Below are 26,735 nucleotides of genomic sequence, written 5' to 3' on the forward strand. Positions count from 1 at the left end.
AATATCCCTCGTAGCGTCTACACATTACCTTTCGACACGGTGGTTAGATGTTAACTACCTCGCCTGGTCTACAGGAGGTCGTGGGTTCGATCGTCACCGATATATTTGTAGGTTTCGTGTTCTCCACGTGGTCGCGTGAAATTTTCTCCGGCTCCTCCACATTTAGAATCAACAACACGCGTTTAGAGTTGTTGGCCACTATAAATCCCCACGTGATATAAAGCCACTTCGTTGAGCTATCATTTGTGGCCAGGTTGCTTCTGAAAAAGGGCTCTATAGCTCAGTTGGCCTTACCTGGTAAAATAAAAAGAGTTTTGTAGTTTTTAATGGCGCGAAGAGAGGGGGGTTGGCATGACGAGCGTTTCATAAGTGTAGTGACATGACGTCACTACTGTCGTGCCTGTACGAGCGTAGGGACATGACGTCACTATCGTGTTGGCTAGGTATGGGGGCTGCAGGGGGGTCGCGTCAGGCCGGACACGTGACCAGATAAAGGGGGGCCAAGGGTCCCAGGGGGAAGCTTGGGGGTCACGTGGTTGGGGGCCCGGACCTTCCCGAAGGATCGAGAAGGGGGGCGTGGCCTGGGACGGAGCCACCCATGCCAGAGTGGTTAGAAGCGGGGTGTGAACGTGGAGTGGTACTGTTCTATTCTGGGATGAAGACGCCATGAGAGTGCTCAAATATCCGATCGTCGTTCGTGACCAGGCAGCAGTCACCAGTCTTGGTCACGCTGTGTAGTGTTCCCCGAGTGTTAGTGAGATTAGGAACGGTGGTCACCACCTTTTATGTATGGTGTTCACGTTGGTGTTATCTCCATATATATAAAAGGCATAGTTTTGAATATGTGTCTGTTCAAAATGTTTATCGTACTTCCCGACATGCAACAAACTTGAAATTTGCCATATGGGTACTTTCCAGACTGTACACCATGCAAAAATGATAAAAATACACTTTTTGGGGGGGGGAGCTCAATAATGCAGATATTTTTTGCACAGTAAGTGAGCTGTGACGTCAAATCTGTCACGTGACCCGCACATGTGGCAGCGTAACGCAGTGTAGTAGTGGTTAGCGCGCTGCGCTACGAACCCGGCATCCCGAGTTCGATTCCCGCTCACGGCCACCACCGGTGACGATTATTTTAACCAGTCCTGGGCCTCCCCTAGGTCGACTCAGCCTCAAAACGAGCAACTGCTGTGGTGTGTGAACATCGCCACTGGGGAGACAAAGGCGGCCGGGCGTGGTGGATCCCAAGTCCCGGGCGAAGCCGGATTGTACAGCTAGTGTGTTAATAAATAGTGTTGCCTCCAAGTTGAATGTGCGCCTCAATCGAACCCATTACAGAAGTACCGCTGTGGCCCAAGTTTGTATCAGCAATGGCAGTGACTGGAGACCGTGAAGAAGTCCTGGTTAAACATCCCTCAAACATTAAATTTGCACTGCAGTACTGAATATGTACATATCTGTCAGAAATATCTACAGAGCATACAACTTGTTTAGTAACCAACACAATAACAATCATTGAGATTCGGTGGTGTTTGCAATCCGGAACACTGTCAGATTACTTTCTCTTGCATTTTGTGTCTCAACACCAGCTACATTATTATTATAATAAACGCAATGTAACAGATAATACATAATACACCCAATGAACTCAACGAGGCCTTTCCACCACAAACAGCGTTCAATAGAACTTGCTGTATTTTGATGGGTTTGCTATTTTTTTTATTACCGAAAAAGCCAAGAATAAGTCTACATTATAGAATGCCATTTCACTCACTCGGTTTAATAACCATTGCCACAGTCTACATCATAGACTGCCAATACGCTCACCAGCTTAAAAACCACGCTACAGTCTACATTATAGACTGTCAGTACACTCACCAAACTTACTAACCAGGCTACAGTCTACATTATAGACTGCCAGTACACTCACATCCACCTGCCATTTCGAAGACAAACACGAGACATTCGAGTGAATGTTAATTAATGCCCTCTGTTCGAGCAAGTGAAGCCTCTGCTATGATCTGTCAAATAGCTTTACTTTTCCCCTAAGCAATGCTAATGTAGCATCTCCGTCATTATGTTTCCAATGCGTTATCGGCGACCGACTACTGTGTTAAAAAATGTAAACAAGTGCTAATGCTGTCGCTTAGGATTCTTATATGCGTCTGAAAAAGAACCGCTATTTAATCTTTTATGTTGCTGCTAACTCCTTGTTTACGAATATAGCACTGACGAAGCCAATCGCATGTGATGATCCCATTCCATAACACCAATGCCTCAAACCATGTGTGTGATATGGCATCTACTCTCTGCCTCGCCCACAAAACCACAGCGATGGTTAACTTCAAAGTGTGGACAAACATTCACTGCCTATGAATGGGCGCACTGGAAGAAACTTGCATCGGGCACTGTTTGTCATTTTGGAAAGTATGGGTTATGTTTTGTATACAGTATGATGCCACATTCTTATCTTTACACGCTAGGTAGTGCAACTTAGGCTACTCAAGATGAAGCATCACAGACTTGAATTAACTCTAATTTAATTCTTTCATCGTAAGCTGTGGGAAGCATGAATTGCTTTAAAAGGCAGAATTCCCATTGCCTCTCAGTTAAACGAAGTTTCAATACTTTAGTATGTACTGACATGACTTCAAAACGTGCAGTCCTTCTGAGTGACTTTTAATCTGGTTCTTTATATCATAAATCAAAATTGTAAAACTGCAGGAGGTTATGTTGCGCTTGGCGGTACCTGTGTAAACGTTGAAGATAAAATTCAAGTGCTACCAGTTTAATTCATCAAAAACATGGGGCTCTAATACTTCATTTAATGTGTATAATCCTATTTAAGCAACCCTCATGAATAATGTAGCTTTCTGTAGTGCTGTATTACAATTCATATACTGTACCATCTGGCTAAGATCGTCCCATGTTTCGCTTATGACATCAATTGCAGCATTCACAGAAGTTGAGAACTCTTATGCCCTGATTACTGTGTGACCTGTAAGCAATAATTGGAAAAAAAATCTGACTACAGTACCATATTGCCCATCTGTTCAATCCAGCAGCTGCAGGTGAGATGTTTTATAAGATATTTCAGCACCTCATTCCCAACACATCAGTCTCTGAATCCCATCTCATTTTGCATGATAGAGAAAAACAACCTATTAAACTCACACGCGTTCAATCCAATTTCAGTCACTTGCTGTTAAAATCTTAAAAGGATATTAACAAAAGTCTAGAAAATAGCATTGAAAAATCCATCAGCCGTCTTGGCTGGTTAAGCGCCATTACATTTTTACAAATTAGCACCTCTAAAGATAAGCATTACATAAAGAGTATATACAAATACACTTGTACTGGTACATGTAAATAAATTTAAGCAATTTAGACCCATTTGCTGGCTGCTCACAATGGCATGAAGCCCAACAACTCAATGTATAATACCCATGGCGCATATCATTTGGAATCTCTGTTTACAGAAACTTACCTGTGCACATATCACATGTACAAAGTAAACAGCAGTCAGCAGCGAGGTGATCCTTGGGCTATCGAGGATCATAGCGATAATACTGTACTGTAATTTAACGAGTCCCCAGCTGCTGCACATACTTTAACATATCCGGCAAGCGGTGGGACAGTTATATATTATTCGGTACACGTGTTTATTTTGTGTAGTTATCCCTAAAATTAATAAACACATTTTTTATAATGTAGAATTATCTGAATGGGACTAATTGGTGTACCTTTACCAAAGATTGAACTGACTTTTTAGTGGTTAATTCCAAAGAGATTATGTATTCTTGGGTCTTTCAGTGAAGTCATGTAGATAGGTTCAAAGAAAATAACAAAATAACAAAAAACTACAACGTTTCGATCGCAACACAAGCAATCGTCATCACGAGAAAAAAGAGTGGGAAAGCTGCTGAGGCAGGCTGTTTTTAAAGGTTTGAAATGGGTGTAGCCCAAGGGTCATAAACGAAGTGGGCAGGGCTAGTGATGTTAAAGTGAGAGCTACCTCCACGACGACGGCGCGGAGGTGGCCATTGTATTGTGAGAGATTAGCATGTCAATGGAAGATCGCAGAGCCACTGCCACATCGAGGACACGAGCGATGGTGGCTGTGTTAGTGCGAGACATTCAACCTGTTATTGTAAAACTAGAGAGTCAAAAATAACCACTAACATCGGAAGGTAGGTTGGAAATAACACAGCCAGTCATGACTTAAACTGGTTAATCATGTCCTTCCAATGATTGCTCCATTTGTACCCATCTTCTAGGTTGAAATTGTGTCTGTGTCTATATATATGGATGGCCTCATGAATGAATCATTGTTGATAGCCAGTGGGCCTGCAAAGTACTTTAGTCTTAGAGAAATCAATCTTGTGTGAGCCCACCGCATCATCTTCAGCTGCCTCAATGTCAGCTAAAAGCAAAGATAACCCGATTTCCAAGTTCAACCTCCTTTCCAAGAAGAAGCCAGATCCACACATCAAAAAGTTAGACGTTGACAAGATTGTTATCAGAGTAACAGTCCAATTTCAGACAGCCTAAAATTGGTTCTAGACAAAGGGTTGAATTTTGCAGTCACCTCTAAACACATCCCAGTTGATGATATCATTGCCCAGGTCGACATAGCCCTTAAGGGTTTGGGACACATTACTGCAGACGTGGCAAGATCGGAAATCTCTGCAATCCTCAAAAACGCGAAGACACCTATTAGCAACATCAGTAAAGATGAGCACTTTGAGCTTTCTCAATTAAAAAAGAGAGATGACATTGCCATCCTCTCAGCCGACGAGGGCAATGCCACAGTCATCATGGACAAAACCACATACAATAAGAAAATTCAGGACATGCTTAATTATGGTAGCTATACCAAAATTAAGAGATATCCCACCAACCGCCTCGTTACAAAAAACAACAATATCATCACTGATTCGACATCTTTGATCGAACCAACCAAGTGGGTTTCCTTAAAACCCTCTGCTGCTAGACCACCCAGATTTTATTACTTATCAAATATCCATAAAGAAGGGGCACCCCTTTTTCCTATCATCTCAACCATTGACTCACCCACCTACAAACTGGCCCAATTTCTGTCTGAGACCTTACAACCATTCACTGGTAAGACCACCTCAGCTGTACTCAACTCAGCTCACTTGTTATCGTTAATTAAGGACATCTCACTATCTCCAGGTGATTTGCTCGTTAGTTTCGATGTGATCTCTTTGTTTACCAAAGTTCCTGTGCTTAACACCATTGCAATCATTGAAGATTTGGTCCAACAAGGACTGAATGCTGATGTACCGGCCCTGGTGAGACACTGCCTCAACAACACTTATTGCACCTGGAATGGAACATTCTACAAACAAGTTGAAGGTACCCCAATGGGTTCTCCCTTATCTCCAGTTGTAGCCAATTTTTCATGGAAAAGTTTGACACATATGCCATTCAGGCATCCACTCTACGTCCGTCCTTGTGGAAGAGGTACGTAGATTACACGTTCGTCATCTGGCCACATGGCCGACCAGCTCTAAACCAATTCCTCAACCACATCCATTCCATACACCCAGCCATCAAATTCACCATGGAGGTGGAAAAGGATAGCAAGTTACCATTTTTGGATGTTTTAATTGAAAAGAGACCAAATGGCTAAATGGAACACTGTTTACAGGAAAGCCACCCATACAGATGCCTACCTAAAACCTGACTCCCACCACCATCCATCCCAGAAGAATTCTCTCATCAAAACGATACACCATAGAGCTCGATGTATTTCCAACCGTCATCACCTAGCCAGTGAACTGGAACACGTACACCAAGCTCTCAAGATGAATGGATATTCAGACCACATAATCTGTAAAGCTATCACCCCAACCGTTGGGAAAGAACCATCTGAGGAACCAACCAAAACCATCACCTAGCCATACATAGCAGGGGTCACTAAAAAGATTTCCAAAATCATTAGCAAACACAAGATCCAGGTTCGATTTAACACAGTGCATAGAATTCGTGATCTGATCCCATCTGTGAAGGATGTGATCCCCGGCATCTGCAAACTAAGCTGTGTCTGCGGCAGTAGTTACATTGGGGAAACTGGGCGACATGTCTCGGACCGTGTTCGTGAACATAAGGCAGATCTGAAACGCCGCAGGCCCAATACCTCGACCGTGGCTGATCATTGTTTTGATGCGGTGGGCTCACGCGAGATTGATTTCTCGAAGGTACTTTGCAGTTCCACTGGCTATCAACAAGGATTCATTCATGAGGCCATCCATATATATAGACATAGACACAGACACAATTTCAACCGAGAAGATGGGTACAAACTGAGCAATCATTGGAAGGATGTGATTAACCAGTTTAAGTCATGACTGGCTGTGTTGTTTCCATCCTACCTTCCGCCGTCGTCATGGAGGTAGCTCTCCGACTTTACATTTACATAAAAATTTCTCACTTTAACATCACTAGCCCCCCCCCCCCATTTTCTTTATGATCCTTGGGCTACACCTATTTCAAACCTTTAAAAACAGCCTGCCTCAGCAGCTTTCCCACTATTTTTTCTTCTGATGACGATTGCTTGTGTTGTGATCGAAACGTCGTAGTTTTTCACCAGTTTTATTAAACCGTTTTACTTAACTTGATTCCTCTGTCTGGGTCAAATCTTGTAATCAAAATTTCATCCACTTCCCGTTGTCCAACCAATTCCACATTTTGCACACGTACTCAGATCCGGTGACAATGCATGCCTGTATCAAAATCGGCATTGATTAATCAATTAATTCGCTACTTTAAAGCAATTTACATTTTGTATGGACGCCTTATTATTCATATATATTTGTGTAGTTCAAAAACGCCGCGGTCCCTAAACTGTGGAATTGGCTCGCACAAAAAGCAGGGACCGCGTGTCTCAGGCGCCATTGACGTACTTCTCGACCGTGAGTTAAACGGAGTTGTTAATAAAACCTTTGTTTTTACAAAAGTTTTTTAAGGAGTTTATTTGTTATTTTGTTATTTTCTTTGAACCTATCTACGTGACTTTACCGAAAGACCCAAGAATATGAATTTCTGCAGTCAGGAAAGCTTTAAGTCAAGATCCAAAGAGAGTGTGAGAGTGATTCATATGAAATACCATGCAGCCTATGAACAAATCACCCCGAATTGCCCAATCTAATCGCATCTCTGAAGCCAAGCAGGTTTAAGCTTGGTTCGCACGGTTGGCTATGTACAGTGCGAAAGAAGTTCAAACATATGTACAATTAGATCATTCTTGGGAATACAGTACTGTACTTTGTGCAGAGCTCCCTAATATGCATGGGTCTTCAGTTGCATCCCAAGTGCCAAACATTTATGGGATTATTCAAATACCGCAATGTAGAACCCTCTTGAAAAAGGGTCTTATGACTCAGCGAGGGATATCCTGGCTGAAAGTGGTCATGACTATATGACTGTATCTGAAATCCAAAGCGTGAAGGAATCCAGCACTGCTTTGTCTTATCTACGTTCACACGCTCCAATATTTTCAACGAAGTTCAAGAATACTGTACCTTTCAGCTTTTTCAGAAGCCCTGCTTCACTACGTCATTGGTCCTACCTCTAGACATTTTAGTTCCGCAGGAGTTAATCAGAGAACTCTCACTCATCACAAGAGTTATCAAAGGCTACAGTACCAGCACTGTGTGGCAATGTCCCAAAACTAAAATGAGCATTAATTGTGACAAACTGTTTCATTTATTACCTTTGTTATGTTTTTTATGTTATATTTTCTGTGTTAACGTGTTAAATTGTTTGTTAGCCTTATTATATTTTCTTAACATTTGATATTTATTGCAATTTTGTGCTATTTTATTTCCCTGTCTGAACTTATAACCTAGGTATGTGGCATTGTTGTGAGGTTTTTTTTTTATAAGGGAGATTTGTTGTGAAGAAAACACATGTTTTGGTATGTAAAATCACTACACTGTAATGTGGTAATGATTGCAATTATAGCCTCTATTTTGGGGTCCATGTGATAGCATGTGACAATGAGATACAGAAAGAGGAAAACATGGATCAGAGAACAAACGCAAGTTGTTGACATCACAGATCACGACTGTTAAGAAAAGTAAGTGATGAGTGTTCCACCGTGGAAATGGAGTCATGAGATTAGCTCACATGCAGGAGAGATCGACGGACAGCAACAGCTCACGGAGGCCTTCATCCAGTAGTGGAAAGATCACGGCTAGTGATGATGATCTAATAGCGCATACTCTCGGTTGTTAGAGGAAGCTATGCAAGAAGGATGTAATCCTCACAAAACATCAAAATAAGCTCTGTCACCCACATATGCCCAGCTGCCTGGAGTCTCGAGAGAAGGTCTCTTCCAAGTCAGAGACTATAAAAAGATCGAAAATCCATGGTCTCACTCCAATAATACAGTTGGTCGTGTAAAGAACACAAACACGTGTTTATTTGCACAGCTACGTTGCAGTTGCATATGAATTTCAGACCCAAATGACCAATAAAGTGGCATGACTTGTTGTACAAATGTTTACTCCCCTGGTCTCGTCTTGTCTTCACGATACACATCTGTACCAACTATCAAACATATGCCCCCAGGAACACCAAGCAATGACCACCATTCAGAATGGTTTTTTTTTAAGTCTCTGATGTGTTTTCAGGTTGTACCACACGTTGTTTAGCACCATGTCTGACATTTCACTCCACGTGCTGGGAGCTTTTTGAAAATGGCTTTCTGAATCTCCCTGTACATGGAGTTAAGCGTTGGCTATCATGCTGAATAACACGTTTACAACCCAAAGAACACATCAAAGAGAGCCATACTGGACACCATCACCTAGAAAAGCTACGCAGTAGTAAGACTGTTGTTTTCAGATACAATATTTGTTCGTCAAAGAAACTCAATTTCTACACATCATACAGAGACATACTTTGGAGTGTATTGACTCGGATACACACATGCCCCATTTAGCCGTAGAGAATGTTGGGGCAAGTGACGTTAGCAAGCTCTTACTAAGGCTTGCATGGTGCTCTGGGGGATGCTATGGACAGCAGGACTCTAGGCCACCTTCATCCTCTCATTGCTGGTGCTCACCGTGCAATTAATGGGTGAACATAAGCAGACTCTGTACAGGTTCAGATACCACTTGCCACTGATGTTACTCATAAACAGAACAGGTAACTGACTTAATTGGGTTTTCAGTGCACTGCTCAAACCACTACAGGACTGTATATGAATGCTCCACACATCTCCACAATAATCAATACAAACACTTCTATCAACGGGCCACAATTGCCGATCGGGGAAATATATAGTAAATTGGTCATGCATAATCAGTTTAGCCTAATAGTTGTACACACACATCACATCTTGTTTTTAAAATTGCAGGAAGTGATTTGTAAAGTCTTGATCGCGAAAAGCACTAGCGTGGAAAAATACAGTGCGGTCCATTGTATATAATGTACTCGCGATTAAGTCAATGTTTACCTTTAAAATATTACATCTATGAACGTTGCGACTGAGATATGTGTGCGTGTGCATTTTAAATAAAGCATGTCAAGTTTTTTATTTAAAGTACATCTTCACAAACAGCATAGTCAAACGGGGCAATTTTCTAACCCACACGACTATGAGATAAAACATGAACCTATATTGCTGACAACCATCCCAAAAGACTAGTGGTAAGAACTGCATTTTCTCCGTAACGATGCATCAGACTTTACGTAAGCATACCTCCCATGGCATAACCGGTTCACTCAAATCGCAAGGGATATACTGGAGTACACAATTACTTGATCTAAATCATTTGGGAACTATGAAATCCCTCTGATATTAAACTTGATTTTTTTTATTGCAAGATATTAGGATGTAACTGAAACACACTGCGTGTCCATAATTTATATATTGTAAATGCCTAAACATAATGAACTACTGTGTTTATTGCTCAGGTCGATGAAGGAAACTTTTAGGCTTCAGTTGTAACCACGCGAACACTCGTGAAAAAGTTGGTTAATCCGAGTGCACTACCGGATCAAGTGAATGTTACATGACATAGAACAATACATATGCAAAATGTATGTTACTGTGTATCAACATGAAGTTATTGCGACATTTTACTCAAACAAATCCAAATGAACGAACTTTAAACAAGCACAAATGTGTAATAAAAAAAAATGTCAGTACAACTATTAGCCAATGCAATACTTGATGAAGGCCTCTCCCACACTGCATTGATTATGAAAGTAGTTTGACCATATCGCACCACACTGTGGTCTACATGGGTTGAAGGAGCCTTCAGACCAGTTCAGATATGGCAGTGGCCAGGAATTTAACTCAGGCGGGCTTGTTTCAAAGCAGTGTTCCAAGCAAGCACTATGCCACACCAACCTACTAAGTGATTATGGAATTGTGAAATGTTAAATTATCTGGAATGATGTGTTGGACCCTGAATATGCCATGCCAATATCCAAATCTGCAATGCCGCAATGAAAGGCCATCATGTGACATTGAAAAAAACCACCATGCTCAAAAACAAGTCCTGCAGCATTTCATATCAGAAATATTCTAATTTTGGTAGCCATCTCACGCTTGAATTATATGACATTACCGTACTTAATTATTTATGAAATATTTGTGGAGGGGTTGCCACACTTCACCACGCTGCTTAGTGCACGAGGGGAAGCCAGGACTGAATTCTGCTATGACTTGGCACGTATGTTAGTGCCATCACGCTGGCATCAAACTCGGGTTGCCGGGTTCATATCGCAGCATGCTGAACACTGTACCAGCACCCCCCACCCCACCAATGCATATACTGCAGCAGTGTCAATTTGTATGAGTCTTGCTATTGCAACTATACGTACTCAGAAAGGATAACTGGGAACTTACATATCCTTGTACTAATTGTGGTTCTCAAGTTAAAGCACACTGATGCACAAACGGTTCACTACAACAAAAAACATCCTTAAATTAGGCTAAAGTACTGCACGTGGTCTTAACAATGAGATAAAAAAATCCTGTACGTTTATCGATAACAATTTTTGAAGATGAGTCAAGGTCACAATGATGAAATACAACTTTTTTTGGAAAAAACATACCGTGCGTAAAGAATGTTTCAAATCGTGCATTTTATATTACCTGCTATGCTGTATGAAAAACAATAAGTCTGACATTTAACATGGACGAAAAGATGAAGAGTATGCAAAGGAGATGTAGAGATACATGCTGGGAATTACACCGAGACAAAGAGGAACACATGTAAATGACAACAAAGTCCAAATTAGAGACATCATATCGAATGTCAAGGAAAGTTCGTGGCCTTGGGCATGACATCACTGCAAAGGATGATGGCCAGTTTTCGAGATTAATGATGGAGTGCCAGACATCGGAGGAAAATAGGCCATAGATGGCAATTCTCCGTGGAAGGTGAGCAATGAGATCACTCGAATGCAGGAGCGAGACCATTTTATTTTAAATAATTTAATTTACTTATTTATTCATTATAGCCACGCTGAGTTATAGAATATTTAGAGCATTGGGTTTTTTTTTTATTTTAACATTTGTTTCAGCCAATCCATGAGTATTTGTAAAAGTGGGAGGCAACTGGAGGACCTGGAGAAACCCCACGCACGCGAGGGGGCAACACTCTATCCCCGTACAGAATGAAACAGATGGCGGTAAGTCCACTTGCTGTACTGCTCTCTGCAGGTGAGCCAGGGGTATGGCACCTCGACACTCAGGAAGGGAGTTTCACAACATTAGTACAATGCAAGGCCGTAATTAAAATATATATTGGGGGGGGGGGGGTACATCGCCCCCCAATATTCAAATATGCTCAAAATGTCCCCCCAATATATTGGTATAAAATAGATTTCTGTTTATATTATAATGGTTATGGTTGTACTTTACATACAATGAAACAAGAAAAGGTAAAAAAGGAAAAAAAAAACAGAGCAATGTAATACAATACACTATTCGACATTATTGTAAAAAAGAAGTTCATCCTACGTGTTAATGATTTTTTAAAATATTTTAGGCAGGAAATTCGTTTTCAAATTGAGATTTTTTTTCTGGGGGGGGGGGGGGAACCCCAGACCTCCGAGAAGATTTGGTCCCCCCCCAATGTTCACTCCATGGCTACGGCCTTGGTACAATGGCAAATCAATACTCTTGCTGCATGCTGTCCAATGTGCAGTTCTGCCAAAGTGATACTCGTGCAAGTAAGATATGGGTTGGGTAGGCAGATACTGTATTCATGTACAGTGAAAGAAGCACATTCTAGTAGGAAGCAGAGATCATTTAGTTTCAGTTGTTTATAAATCTTGAAATTGAGTTCCTACATTGTCAATAGTTGATCGTAAATAAGTAATTGCAACGTTCAGCCCTTGATATAAATCCACTGCTGGATGAATGCCTCGCCACGCTGTCGGTCGTGGGATATTGTTTGACCATACTTCACCACGCTGGTTGAAGTAGGGGAGGGAGGGGCTGGATCGGGGATAGAACCCAAGCCCTGGGTTCAAATTGCACACTCCGCTGCCGTCAGCGTGGCTGGGAATCAAACTCAGGTTCACCCGGGTTTAGGGCGCAGTGCAAACAAACCACAACTGAAAGTCATCGCATTACGTTAGACATTTTTATAGATCACATTGTTGGCGGTCGTCGTCGTCATAGACACAAAATAAATAATGAACCTGCAACTGAGACGGACGTGGGTACAAGACGGGTGGAGGGAGAACACCAAACACCCCCGTGATGTAACGAGATGTTTGTTTCACAATCCTCAATGCAAGAAACCTTCCCCCCCCCATCACCACCCACAGCTGCGCGCGCTATCCATCATCAATACGTGCGTATCGGTTTCAAGTGACTAAAACAGAATACATATTTCCCCATTCATTGTCTTAATCCTTCGCTACTCTTTCACCCCCCCACCCTATACACACACACACACAACACGAACACAAGCGTGGGAGAATAGAGGTGACGATGCCAGTAGCTGCAGCTGCAGCAGCTGCTGCTGCTTGTCCCTTTAAACGCGTTACGTAACTCGACCTCCGCACACTGCCACCGGCTGGCCAACAGCCATGGCTGGGACCTGCGGCACTTGCCACGGGAGTTAACGATTGTTACGTAACGACCCCTTTGTGTTATATCACCACGACCGGCGTTGGGATGTCTGTATAAATGACGACGATGGTGATAATAATGATAGATGCTTTTTTTTACCTTGAATAGTAAGGACTTTTGAGAAAATAACATTTGAGAATATAACAACAGTCAATTGATTTACATCAACACAACATGAACGCGGGCGGCAATAACACGAGCGATAACTGCAACTACAACAGCAGCAACAAAAGAACACAACATCAACAAACGCATTAAAATGCTCGACTAATTCGAGCCAATTTGGTGGCTTTGGCATTGCAAAGCAAACGAGCCAGCGAGCCACGCCGCTGCCAAAGCCGCTCCAACGAAGCCCACCGCTGCTGTTACGTAAGGAGGAGGAGGAGAAGCTCGCATCGAATACCGCATGGAGATTCTCTCTCTGCACCCCACCCTCTCTCCAGCGAGGAAGGCTGAAGACGACGACGAGGTTGAGGGAGGAAGGAGGACGTTGGAAGAGGTGGAGCTGCGGATGATGATAATGATGGTGGCAGGGAAAATCTTTTTTTCAGCGATGCCGTCTGAGCAGGAGATTGTACCGCCCAGCAGGCAGTTTTATCACCACTACCACCGCCTCCTGCCGCTGCTAAGCTTGAGAAGACGTGAGAGCACGCAGCCGTGCAAGCAACAACGGTGGCCAGAGGAGGGGCGGGGGGGGTTGCCTTGCTGGTGCCTGTGCAGACAGCGACTGGCTGCTGCTGCTGCTGCCAGTGCGATGGATGGTCAAGGGCGGCGGCTGCGATGCTCGACGCTGCACGCCGTGGAAGTGCGGCCACGGCGTTGGCTCGTGGCACGACACCGCCCTTGCCACGACGTTGCTCCTCGCTCGACACGAGCGCACGTATGACGATGAAGAAGATGAAGGGTCATTGCCCGAAACGTCGCATGCCTTATCCTCCCTCTCCCCCCTCTCCCCGCCCCTTCCACATCTTTTGAATGCCTCCCGCAAGTTATTGGCAAATGTGTTGAGTGGCCACTGATGGAATGTGCATTCTGATACGCAGTGCGTGCCGTGCTGCGTATCAGTATATCTTGTGCACATTGATACTCAGAACGTGCATTACCGGTGCACTGATGCACGTACTGATATACTGCAATAATGCCCTTACATAACTCACATGCAGTACACGCAACATGATGTACATACAGTATACATCTTTGCTATACGGTACGCGCGTGCATAATATACATGTGCTGTGTATGCAAAAAATAATAGAATGCTGATAATCATACTACAATAAAATAATATATGCTTTGAGTTTCCTGACTGGATGCTGGCTGGGCTTCTGTCCACCCCAACAATGACTTGTTATTAAGCTGCGGACAGTTGCTAGCTGGGTAACTGGCTGAGCGGGATTTTCAGTGTAATAAAGTAACATGTAATTATAGTGAAACTGTAGAAGAAGTTCAGAAGACAATAAGTGACACCGAAGAGATGGCCGTAACGAATACCAAAGACTGACACGGTTGATTAAAAAGTTCTCTAACTTTTAAATGTGTGCTCCTGTTACTGCATTTCTTTCACCGAATATTCAATAAATCCCAGGGAATAAAAAAAAATCGCAATAATATTATCTCGGCATTTTGTTACATACAAAGATTACTTGTAGTGCTCTGAGAAAAAGCATGGGTGGTTGGTGTGTAGGATTTGAGCATGGGGAATGCGCATGCAGGTTTCAAGGTGTGGATTTGAGAATGGGATTGAGCATAGGATCAAGCATGGTTCAAACATGGGTTACAGGTTACAGAGTTCGAGTATTGGGTTCAAGTATGGGGTCTAGCATGGGATTGAGCATGGGGACTAAGCATTCGATTGTGGGTTCGACCGTGGGGTTTGAGCATCGGTTCGACCTCAGTTTTGATTGGAATTGCTTCTGTGCACGGATTCTGATTCTATCACTCATGGGCACACACCCAGGATAACCTTGTTTGGCCATGGCACACCTTTGCACTATCAAAATTAATCTTTACATATGTAATGACAGGGTACCACCTGTCGGCCTGAAGGGGTAATCACGGTTATGGGCATGTTACGTAATGTCTTAATTATGAGGGGTAAAGGTGAAAGGCGGAGTCAGTCGGGAAGATCCGGGAACCTGCTCGAAGGTTCTGGAAGGAGGCGTGGCTGGAGGCGGGGCGTGGCCACACAGGGGTGTATACGTATAAGGGGGACTGAACCAGAGGTTCGGTGCTGTTGCGGGTCCTGGCTGCGTCGCTGCTTGCCGTCATCTCTCTTCGTCTTCCGGCCACGTGGCCGATCTTCTCCAAGGCTCTCATCGTCGCCGTCGCTGCGCTAGTCAGACAGCTGTGTAGTTGGACGCCGGCGATGGAGTTGTGTCGAGGGGTCGGCGATGTGTAGCTATGTAGAATGTTACAGAGATGTATCGCCCAGTGTTGTGCTTAAAGTGTGATGATAAATAAGTCTTCTACACGACGTGTCTTGGAAGTCGCTCACTACACATATCTCAAATCAATATATCTCAAGAGTTGATTCTTTAATTCTACAGTACCAACAATTACCGAGGCTCCATGCATCTATATGTTAAGATGTTTGCAGCCAATTTTATGAGAGTTTATACATGTGGGAAGAAGCCGTTGCAACCGGAGAAAACCCATTTGTGTCTGGTAACAACACTCTTTTCCCTACAGTTGGAACAGGTGGAGTCCACATTTGTTGTAGCGCCTTCTCTTGGTGAGCTAGGGTAAGGCAACATCTTGACGCCCACGGCAAGGGAGTTTCACAACATTTGTGAGATGCACCAATATCCTCATCTCCACAGTTCTGGATACATGCACGCACGACCACCACCACCTGGCACACTGATATACCATTGTAAATACTGTGCTCGTGTGCGTGATGCGCATCTTGATGGTAGAATGATGTGCAGACTGAATCGATGGATGATGATTAGCAGCAGCCATGATCTATCTACTGAATGAAGACCTTTCGAAGCCGGCCATTGTAAATTGAATAGAATCGTTGAAAGTATCCAAATAAACATGGATAGCTACTTGCTTGACTTTGCAGTATACTGTCATGGATATACAAACACGTGTATATTAGTATACATGCAGTACATACTCATCAATATGGCTGCATACTGACATTTATGAATGGATATATTCACTGCATGTACTTGTTTAGTATGGCAACTTGAAAAGTAATGTTAAAGGTGGACGTTCAAGTTTCTCATCCACTCTACGGTTTCCAGGGACACAACAATTCAAGGCCGTTCCTCAAAAAGAAGGATCTCCAATTTTACAGCCGGGCCTACACCAGAGCGACTATTTGTGATTTGCACATTGATTTCCAACTATAATCAGTTCAGCTGCATGCAACAAAGTTATGTGACTGATTCCTCAACTATGGACCTGGCTTTGGAGAGCAGCGGTTGATTCAATTATTATTTCACTGGCTTCCTAAAGGAAAGCCTCACTGAGAATCGTGACTTTTTTTGAAAGGAGGGTCCTGCCAAGTGTTTAGAGTGGGGCGGGGGGGTGTTGCTATATATATATTACAATTGAGCAATTTGCGGTGCAATTTTTCAATTTGGAAAATTTGTATCCACGATGCTGGGACAATGGCATACTCTTGTGAATGACGTCGGGGATCATTAACATCTTGTACTCTAATATAGACGACGCGTGTACTGTATATATACACCTATTCCCCACAGTAATAACCAGGAGCGACCGCTGGATTCGAATCGTGAACCTTTGAAACAAATGGCGAACTCACCGCTGATGCCCTCATAGTTCGGACGTCTTCTCTGCAGTCGCATAGCTGGGCTTGTCTTTCATTTTGGCATTGATGCGGCAGGTTATTGCAGATTCCATATGAGGATCTGATACGGTTCAATGTAACCCGTGTCTTTGCAATAGCAAATAATACGGCGATGAACATGCAGTACTGGCTGGCATACGCAAAGGTGCGGCCCTGCAATTATTTGCTTATGCCACTGCCGGTGAAAGGGCCTCCACTCAAGGACACTGTAGCGAGCTTCTCAAAAGGGTAATTTGGCCTACTCTTCCACGCTGGCCAGACTTCTTCAAAAGAAGTGGGAGTACCCAGACTTTATCCCACTGCACCTTCGATTAGCACAGCTGGCTCCGTATGGATGCGAAAAAAGTTCAATATACATATATACAATCGCGGATCCAGGATTTTCAGGTAGGGGGGGCAACCCCTCCAGCAATGAAAAATGATAGAGGAGTTGTTAGTAAGTAAGGAGTTGGTCCCTTGCTTTTTATTCGACGCATGTGCGGTGATGGCTCAGCCATCGATCGAGGGTCGAATTCGAACCGCGTTGTGTGATCGGCATCGCACTCACTGAAGGTGTTTGCCTTCAGGGAAGTCGTGTACTGTATACGCAACTGCGCACAATTCTGTGAGTCACTTATAACTGCTTTGCCGTTACTTATTGCCAAGTATGGACTCAGACTATTGTCCTATCATCTCATAGAGTCCCTGGCACATAATAATATGCTACACAGTGGCAGTGGGGGTCGCAAAATGCCGATGTATTACTAATAAACCCCAATGATTGGGTGGCACGTTCCCCCCCCAATTATCCGATCGAAATTAGGGATTTCGGATCATTGGGGGGGACGTGCCACCCCACCCCCACTGGCTCCGCCAGTGCATATATACGCGGTCTGCCGATCAACTCATGGTGTTGTACACATACATACTGCTGGGTCAGCAGAGGCAGGAAGAGTTAATAAATGTGTCCAATGTTTCAACTACCGTGCTGGGAGATCAAGCCAACATACCTGTGGAGTGGAAGTCTAGTGTGCTAACCATTATACCATGGCAAGATCCCCGTACAGGCATTACATTTTGATATATTTATATGCATTATGTGCAGGCTTACTGATAAAGATACAGATTGGTTACTGACATTCTGATGTGCATAGAGTAATGTGTGTACTGATACATGTCACTGATATTATCAATATGCTGTCCTCCCCAATCTGTGAGTTGAGAGTTTTGGATCCTGATCTCTGTGTGTCCCTTTATTCTCGTAACACGAATAACTTTATCTGCACATGTGAACCAAACCATCTCAATATGTTGTCCATATACTCACATATTTTTCTCTATTTATAGGTTGCAATATTACCGGTGGTGCAGAAGTTTGAAGCATTGACTCTTACAATGAACAAGGAAATACAATCTTAAAATTACACAGAGGAGCATGGAGAGATATGCGCTGTGAATTACACTGGGATACGGACAGAGGAACACATGGAGAATAGAACAAAAGCAAATTAGAGACATCACATTTGAACAGCCACCACAGTGCCAGAGTGCGCTCCACAAAGCTTGTAAATCCACTCGAAGTCTGAGCCAGTGTAAGAAATTATTTCAGAGTTCATGGCATTGCATAAGTCGGCATGAAGTACATTGTGTTGAGAAGGGACATGTGCTAGGCTTTAGCATGGAATAGAAGTGAATGATACTGCAACAGAGCTGCTTGAGTTTAGTAGTGACAATAATCTAGTTACATCTCATATCCCATCCCAACAGAAAGTTATGCAACCGAACAAAATATATCACCGTGCGTTGAGAATTAAATGTTGGTCATTTACATTACAGTTAAAGAGTAGAGAACAGGAGATTTGTTACAAAACAAAATAGAATACAGGGTTTGAGAAACAAGCTCAGATTACGACCTGATATTTGCAAACTCTGGGAGGTAAATAAACAAGAGGTGCAGGTAGACATTTTGACAAATCGAAATGGAAGACTCAAAAAGTGCGACAGCAATTCCAGATAATCATTGGCTGGAAAGTTTGCAGCTCCTGCAAACCTTACACAAGAAGGCCAATAACAAGCAGAAGCACTCTAGGAAGGGATATAAAATATATGCGGTTGAGACACCGACATAGGTGCTTATTCTAAGAGTGAAAGAGAAGATGAAATGGGTGAGTTTTCAAACAACAAAAAACCCCCACATAGATAAGGCCAGGAAAGTAACACAAACAATTGTTGGGATGGCCAGTAAGCAAGCACAGCTGGGAATGTGTGCTCAGTTGAAAGAGAAAAAACACATTTTTAAGAGACATTGGCTCAGGGCAGAATTGATTAATGGCAAACACATGCAGAGGAGATGGCAGATGCTCACAAAAGAAACGACAATGTGGAGTTGTTTTTTTCTGGCTTTAGAACATGGAGGAACCACTATAAATCGGTGGGCAGCAAGTGGAAAGGTGAGCTCTCCGATGCTTTTTCCACTTTTATCGCGTGTTGTTTGGCATGATGTCCGACGTTTCCCTCCACGTGCCGGCTGAAGAAGCTTCCTGAATAAGCTCCCACAAATATTGTATAACTATATTGTATAACTCTGGCCATAATTGATGTTATCTATTGAAAATACATTTGTGGTGCCAAGGTTGCGGAGCAACTCCGCAAGCGCCGTGAATCCCCATTGGCCCCTACACTGAGCACACACACGCAGTGCACACACGTAGTGTCCTGGCGGGGGATTGCCTAGCACATCAGGTTTTCATCCGAAGGGCCCCTAGAGGGAAAGTCCCACGGTTTCACGGTGCCAGCAGATTGGCCGACCCTCACAGGACAGGTTACATTGCGGTGCCCTTAAATTGGCTTAAAATTGTATGGGCACAGAAATAAAAGGTTCCCTGGGCCAACCGAATACTCACTTGCAGGGTGTGTGTTCGCCAGCCGGGCGCCCTTCCAGATCTTGAGCAACGAGGGACAATAGGTGGCCAGCGCTGCCACTGCAGCACTCGACGAAGGACAAGGTAACAAGGGGGGCAGTAACCATAGGTAGGCGCACGATTGGTTGCGCGGTACAAACGCCATCCCGGCCCTTTGAAGTGAGGGGATTAGGCCATGGAAGAGAAGGTCCAGAAAAGCGACGGCACAAGTTAGCGCACGATTGGCTGCGCGGTACGACGTCACCCTGGGCCTTTGAAGTTTAGAGAATAAAAATAGTATCCCGGGACGATTTTCTCTCTCTTGTCTTCAACCTCTGGGCTGCCAAGACCCACTCCCTGCCGTCCTGCCTCCTCGAGCCGCTCGCAGCATCCGTGTGATGCCAGCGAGTGCTGCTACGAGGTACTGTTTAATTTATGCCCCTTTTTCCAAAAATTAATGTTAAGAATAATTAACCCAATATATATTTTTTTGTTTAGTTAAATAATGAAAATAACCCGCTACTCCTCACAGGCCACACCAGGCATTTGAAAAAAACGTGGAATGCCATTAAAAACTGCAAACGTCAGCACCAAGCCCCGGCCACCTTTGTCTCCCCACGGTTCGGCACGAAAACCGGCCCGCCATAAATCCGTGGAGGCGTCTGGCCTCGGGATGGATGACCCACTCAGAGGGAGTGGGGGGTCAGGGCGGTCGCGAGGAGGGGTCGGAAGGGTGTCTGTTTTTTTCAGTTTTTTTTCTCTCGCAAGAGATGCACACGTGTGCATCCGTTAGTCTAGATCTGGTTGGAGATTTCAAATGTTTCATTCTGGAAAAAGTTTGTTCACAGACATAAGCGCTGCCAAAGATGGTTGCCATTTTGAGTGCATGGTTCCTGAGATGAGGATATGTCTCAGAGGGGAGATATTGCATAGAAATTATGAAGGCTGCTTGACTTGAATGCGTCTTTCAGAGAGTCACAATTCTGCAGTTCAGCCAGTTCCATTTGGTAAATTGTATCCACATTTTCAATGTCAATAGAAAATGGGTTACGGAAAAGCTGTATGTCCTGTTCATGGAGATGAAGCTCTTTAAATCTAAATTGGAACTCCTTTTGCAATTTTTCCAGTGAATCCACACATGTTTTGTTTGGGAATGCAACCAATGGTTTTTCCGCTAACGGTCGTAAGCAAGCAAGCAAGCACGCAAGCAAGCAAGCAAGCGAACTTAATATAAAGGATTTAATAAAGGATTTAAAAAAGGAGCTTGGGACCATTCGAACGAAAAAAACTCTTCTTCAACATCTTGGTCGCCAAGACCGCCCCTGCCGTCCTGCCTTCTCGGGCCGCTCGCAGCATCTGTGTGATGCCAGCGAGTCCTGCTACGAGGCAGTCATAGGCAAGGTTTTTTCGTCCTCTTCCCTCTGCCTCTCACAGCGTCCATGCGACGCCATGAGTACAGCTTCGAGGTACATGGTAGAGCGTTTGAGTATCTGGGGGCAGGGGCGGTTTCTTCATTAGGGCGATTGGGCGACGCACCACCAATGTCATTGAACCACAGAGTCACGCTAGCCGTCACTGTCAGCCTCTGGATATAGTCCAATCAGCGTCATGTCACGTTCTGTGGAGTACCGCCTCTTTTTGGGCGATTTCACTCCGGCTGAGAATCGCCCCGAGTGGCCCCATAGACTTACATTGAAAGATGTTTTTTTTCGAATGGGGGCGCTCCAATGCATTCTCTATGGCTTCCGGGAGGGCAAGCCCTAACGTGCTTACGTCATCATACGTGCTAACGTCATCATACGTAAGCACGTTTCATCCAACAATATAATTTATCGCCACCTAGTGGAATCTTCTTCTTGGTTCTTTCGGTAAAGTCACGTAGAAGGGAAGTAATAAAATAATAAAAATAAAACATAATAAAATTATTCTCACGACGTTTCGGCCACAACGCAAGTTATTCTCACGACGTTTCGGCCACAACGTTCCACTCACTGGCATGGTGCAGTGTGCAGAGTAATGTATGGTGTCGTAATTGTATAGTAAATATATAGCAGTGTGAAACACATTAGGGTGGGTAGAATAATACATAGTGTTATATTAAAATGGATAAGGCAGCAACTGCAGCAGCAGCAGCAGCAACTGCAGCTCCCTTTGATGCTGTTAATCCTGCATAATGCACATGCATATGCAGTAATAATCACATTCCTGCATTTCCCATAAATATGCTAAATTCCTCTTGATATGCAAATTCCTTTGTCAAGGCGCCCAGCTTATATATATGCTCCAAGCTCGTGTGCTGTTTCATTCAGACTCTGTCGCCTCGACGGACCTGGTTTTCACCTGAGGACGGCTGCTTGCGTTGTGGCCGAAACCTCGTGAGAATAATTTTATTATGTTTTCTTTTTATTATTTTATTACTTCCCTTCTACGTGACTTTATCGAAAGAACCAAGAAGATGAATCCCTGCAGTTACGAAAGTTTTAAATCAAAATCTAGTGGAATCTTTAATAAAATAAACTTGAGTGGTTTGTTTTAATAGTGAGTATAGAAACAAACAAGATGTATTGTAAGAGTCACTTTATTTTTCATTAATATTAAAGAAGTGAAGTTGCCTTTACATGCTTAAGCTGTTAATTTATCCATTGCATGGGTGGACCTTATCCTTATCAATCATCCAGACATTTGCCCCCCCTGAGAGATTTTGCAGGAGCCGCCACTGTCTGGGGGCTTGGGCAGCAGTAGGCTAGGCACTTCTCGTAAAATATTCCCTCTGGGTAGTGCGGGGTTTGCGCCGAGGATAAAAGTTAGTACAGAGCATCGGCGTGGTGTCTGTGATTTCTGTGTGGAGCGACTGCGTGGGGGAACGCGCGGCGAGAGTGAACGCGGAGCCGCAGCGTGTGCGCGCGTTAAAAGATAATCAAGTTCAAGTTCATTTATTAGGTATAGCCCTGTGAGCCATTAGGCTCTTGAATCGGGTGCAACCGCAACAAACAAAAAACATGAACAAAAAAACATCTTAAAGTGAATATGTGACTGAGTGCAAACAAAAAATCCAAGAAAAGACAGCAAAATATTGCAGAAAAAAAACACCGTACACCAACGCTGTGTGCAGAAATCCCAGTGGGATGCAAGTCAAACAACCAACAACAACCACAACAACTTAGATTAAGGCCATCAGTCTAACTCTGTACTACAACAAACAAACATGGCTAAACCCGCAGGTGCGAGCGCGTTCGTACTCCCCCCCCCCCCCACCCCTGCGTTAGCGATAGCTGTGGTGTGCACGGGTATGTGGGTTAACTCCGTGTGGCTACAAGCCAGCAGCACGAGTATGGGCGCTAGCGCGGGGCGCCTGATCACTCGGTCGGCGGGGGCCCGGCAGGAGCCGGCCGACGCGATGGAGGAGGAAGCGGAAGGGGCGGACGTCGCACCCCACAAGCTTAAATAATCATAAAGTGCAATTAATTCTGTAGTCATTACATGTTTGTTTTTACTCGGCATCACATTTAACTTTCATCAAGCGAGCCGCCTATTTTCCATACCTCCGTTTCAACAAAGCGTAGCAGCAATCACATGTGTAGTAGAGTTACCCACTCGATGTTCACAAACTGGGAGAGCAAATCGTTAACAAGGTTTTCCCGCTCAAACTAACGGTCAGGGTCTCACAAGCTGTGAGAGCTGACCGTAAACAAGGTTTTCCCGCGCGACCAAACGGTCAGGGTCAGATAGGGTGAATTGGGATCGAAAAGCAGATTGGGAACGACCAATCACAGGGTTCCACAAGGTGGCCGGGGATTGGACAACCCGGCCACGAACAAGTATAAAGCCAGAGCGCTCAGAGCTCTCGGGGAGTTCGACTACACGAAGACCCAAGACGGCGGAAGAAGCCTAGGACCCTGGACCAAGCCCTCCAGCCCTTATAAGGGCTAGGGTTCAGAGTAACCAGTGGTCGGGGAGACATCTCCCTAGGTCCAGTCAGAGGACACTGGAAGAGCGGGATGTTAAGTAGCCTGTAGGGTGCGGAGGCTTGTACGTTCTGAGTGTAATGGGTGAGGGGACCGTATACCCATCAGTGCATAGAGACTGTGTTAATAAGACGAATAAAAGTGTGTGCTACAAAAGACGTTGAAGAGTCCGTCTGTACAAAACTACATTGGCGTCAGAAGATGGACGAACGAACCGCACGCGAAGTCCCGATGATGCAAGCTCCGACTCACCTGTGGGTGCTGCGGGCGGCGCTGAAGATGTTGGCGTGTTGCCAGCCGCCCCACCACGAGCTGTGCAGCCGATCGCCGCGAGCGACGGCATCCAGGCTGCTCACGCCCGCCTCGCTGCTGCATGCTGCAGCAGCCATCCTGGAGCAACTTACCCTGGGGGCTGCGGGCGGAGAGGAACGGTCGACAGCGTACGTCCCCGCCATCGCAAACCCGGAAGAGAACGTCCTTCCCGCCGACGGGTCACGTGGGGGCGGAAGCCAAGTGCATGCTGGGACCTCCGGGGGCCAATCACGACACACTGCGTCATCAGAGGGTGACGCTGCCTCTACAGGACACTCCAGCAACACCGCGTCATCACGGCTGCGACGCCGTACAGTACATGTTGTCGACCAAGCCATCGCTGCGTTCGGGACCGAGTCCGAGCTTGACGAAGACGACGACACAGCTGCTCTACAGCAGCGACTGTCTGTCTTTCGCGAATTCTCGTCCACAGGGGGCGACTGGGCGGCATTTCAACGTCGCTTCCTCCGCCACCAGGAGATGGTGGGCTGGTCGGATGCACAAGCACTTCGTGCATTGCCAGCCACCTTGGACGATGACTCTCTCGCTGCACTCATCTCCATTCCCAAGCGACAAAGGGCAACACTACAAGCAGCACTTCAGCGGCTGTCTGATGTCTACGGACCTCCTTCCGCCACACGCCACCAGTTCTACGAGAAACGGTGCAAGCCAAGGGAGTCGCCATTGGCGTTCCGCACCGCGCTACTCGCCATGGCAAGAGCGGCTTACCCCCGCATGGACGATGAGGCTATCGACGCACTCGTCCTTCAGAAGCTGCTGGCGATGGCGAGGGGCTTGCGCCTTGTCATCCAGGCCGTGGATGACGAGGAAATGTGCTCACTGCGAGCTGCCCGGAGCATTCATGCTCACTTAATGCTGGACCAGGATGAGACCATCACCGCTTCGGCTACGACATCGGTGCCTGCCAGCAGGGACAACGCTCGCTCTCCTGATCGAGTCTTCTCGATGTTCAGCGCGACGCCCCAGCGATCACCAGATCGCACCAGTCGCCGCAACGACTGGGAGCGGGGACGGCCCTTCCCCCGCGGCGACGCGACGTGTTTCAACTGTGGCCGCCGAGGCCACTTCTCTCCCGACTGCCGTGCACCTCGCCGCCGCTCCGCCGGATCCCGAGACCGGGACTACAGAGCTTCCAGAGCAGCACAGCATAACCAGGCAAGTCGCGGCACCCCACACGCTCGGTCCTCATACACACCACAACACACCATTGACTCCGCTCGGAACACGGCGTATGATGCGCGGCGTTTGGCCGACTTTTCGCGACCACTGCGACCCGGGCAGTGGTCAGAGCTGGCCCATAGAGTGGTTGCAGCGACGGCGGGTTCCTCGGTGGTCGTTGGTTCGATCGAGGGGGTAGAGGTGCGCGTGCTTGTCGATACCGGTGCATCGGCCACTATCATCTCTGAGTTGATTTACAATATACTGCCCGTGCGATGTCGATCTTTGGAAAATGCTTCCGTACAGGCTTTTGCGGCTTGCGCTGTACGCATTCCGCCAGGGGCACAAATGCTCGTATCCTTACGGTTAAAGAAACCGCTCGCTCCCACCGCCTCGGTAAATGGCATTTTATTGGGACCTTCCAACACAGCAGTTAACAGTCTTTCGTTGGTGGCCGCACAGACTCTTGTAGCGGGCGACAGGGAGCCATTTATACAAGTTTTGAATGTCGGTCTGTCAGACACCGTCATTCCACAGGGGACAGTGCTCGCTCATGCGACAGTGGCGCCCCTGGGGACCGGGGTTGTCGGACACGTAGCGAACAGTCAGCAGCCTCGCCCTCACAACGTTGATTAGGGATGGATTGACGCTCTCTGCGCGGATGCCGGCGATTTATCCGGGTCACAGCAGAGTAAATTGCGGGCTCTTTTGTGGGAATTCTCGGATGTGTTCAGCAAATCACAATTTTATATTGGCTGCACCAAGCTGCTGCGTCACCACATTGACACTGGTGACGCTGCCCCTATCCGCCAAAATCCGTTTCGGCTCAGCCCTGCGGAGAAACAGCATGTTAAATGGGCAGTTGACGACATGCTGGCGGCTGATATCATTTCTCCTTCCAACAGCCCCTGGAGTGCCCCGATAGTGCTGGTCAAAAAGCACGATGGCAGTCTTCGATTCTGTGTAGATTTTCGGCGCCTAAATAAAATTTACGTGGCTGACGCATATCCTCTTCCACGTATGGATGAGTCATTGGATGCTCTGGCAGGGGCGCGTTATTTTTCCACTTTGGACCTTCTGTCAGGGTTTTGGCAACTCCCCCTCGACGAAGCGTCAAAGCCAAAGACTGCTTTTCGGACACCACAGGGCCTTTTTGAGTTGAATAGATTGCCCATGGGGCTCCACTCGGCTCCAGCGACGTTTCAGAGGCTCATGGAGCTGGTCCTCGCTGGGCTCCAGTGGGACTCATGCCTTATCTATCGTGATGACGTTATCGTCTTTGGCCGCACGTTCAACGAACACATTGAACGGTTGCGCGCTGTTTTCGAAAAGATGCGAGCTGCGGACCTTAAATTCAAACCGCAGAAGTGCCACCTTCTGCGTGAGTCTGTGCGCTATCTAGGCCACATAGTCAGCCGCTCGGGTATTTCCACAGACCCTGAAAA

The 26,735-nt window shown here is 45.5% G+C and overlaps 1 protein-coding gene across 3 annotated transcripts in view; it reads right to left on the reverse strand.

Annotated features, from left to right (window-relative positions):
- Positions 1–13,666, reverse strand: part of LOC133341419 (estrogen receptor beta-like) — a 135,057-nt gene extending 121,391 nt beyond the window's left edge. Inside the window, exon 1 of one of the 3 annotated variants that reach the window (XM_061550033.1) lies at positions 13,536–13,666. In XM_061550033.1, coding sequence (XP_061406017.1) covers positions 13,536–13,540 — 5 coding nt within the window. In that variant the 5' untranslated portion in view covers positions 13,541–13,666. Of the gene's footprint in view, positions 1–28; positions 340–13,535 lie in introns of those variants that run through there. The other 2 variants (XM_061550031.1, XM_061550030.1) reach the window with 2 other exon arrangements.
- Between the last annotated feature and the right edge of the window lie 13,069 nt (positions 13,667–26,735).

The sequence above is a fragment of the Lethenteron reissneri genome, chromosome 11 (assembly GCF_015708825.2).
Source record: "Lethenteron reissneri isolate LAM-NWPU_2019-01 chromosome 11, ASM1570882v1, whole genome shotgun sequence".
NCBI lineage: Eukaryota > Metazoa > Chordata > Hyperoartia > Petromyzontiformes > Petromyzontidae > Lethenteron > Lethenteron reissneri.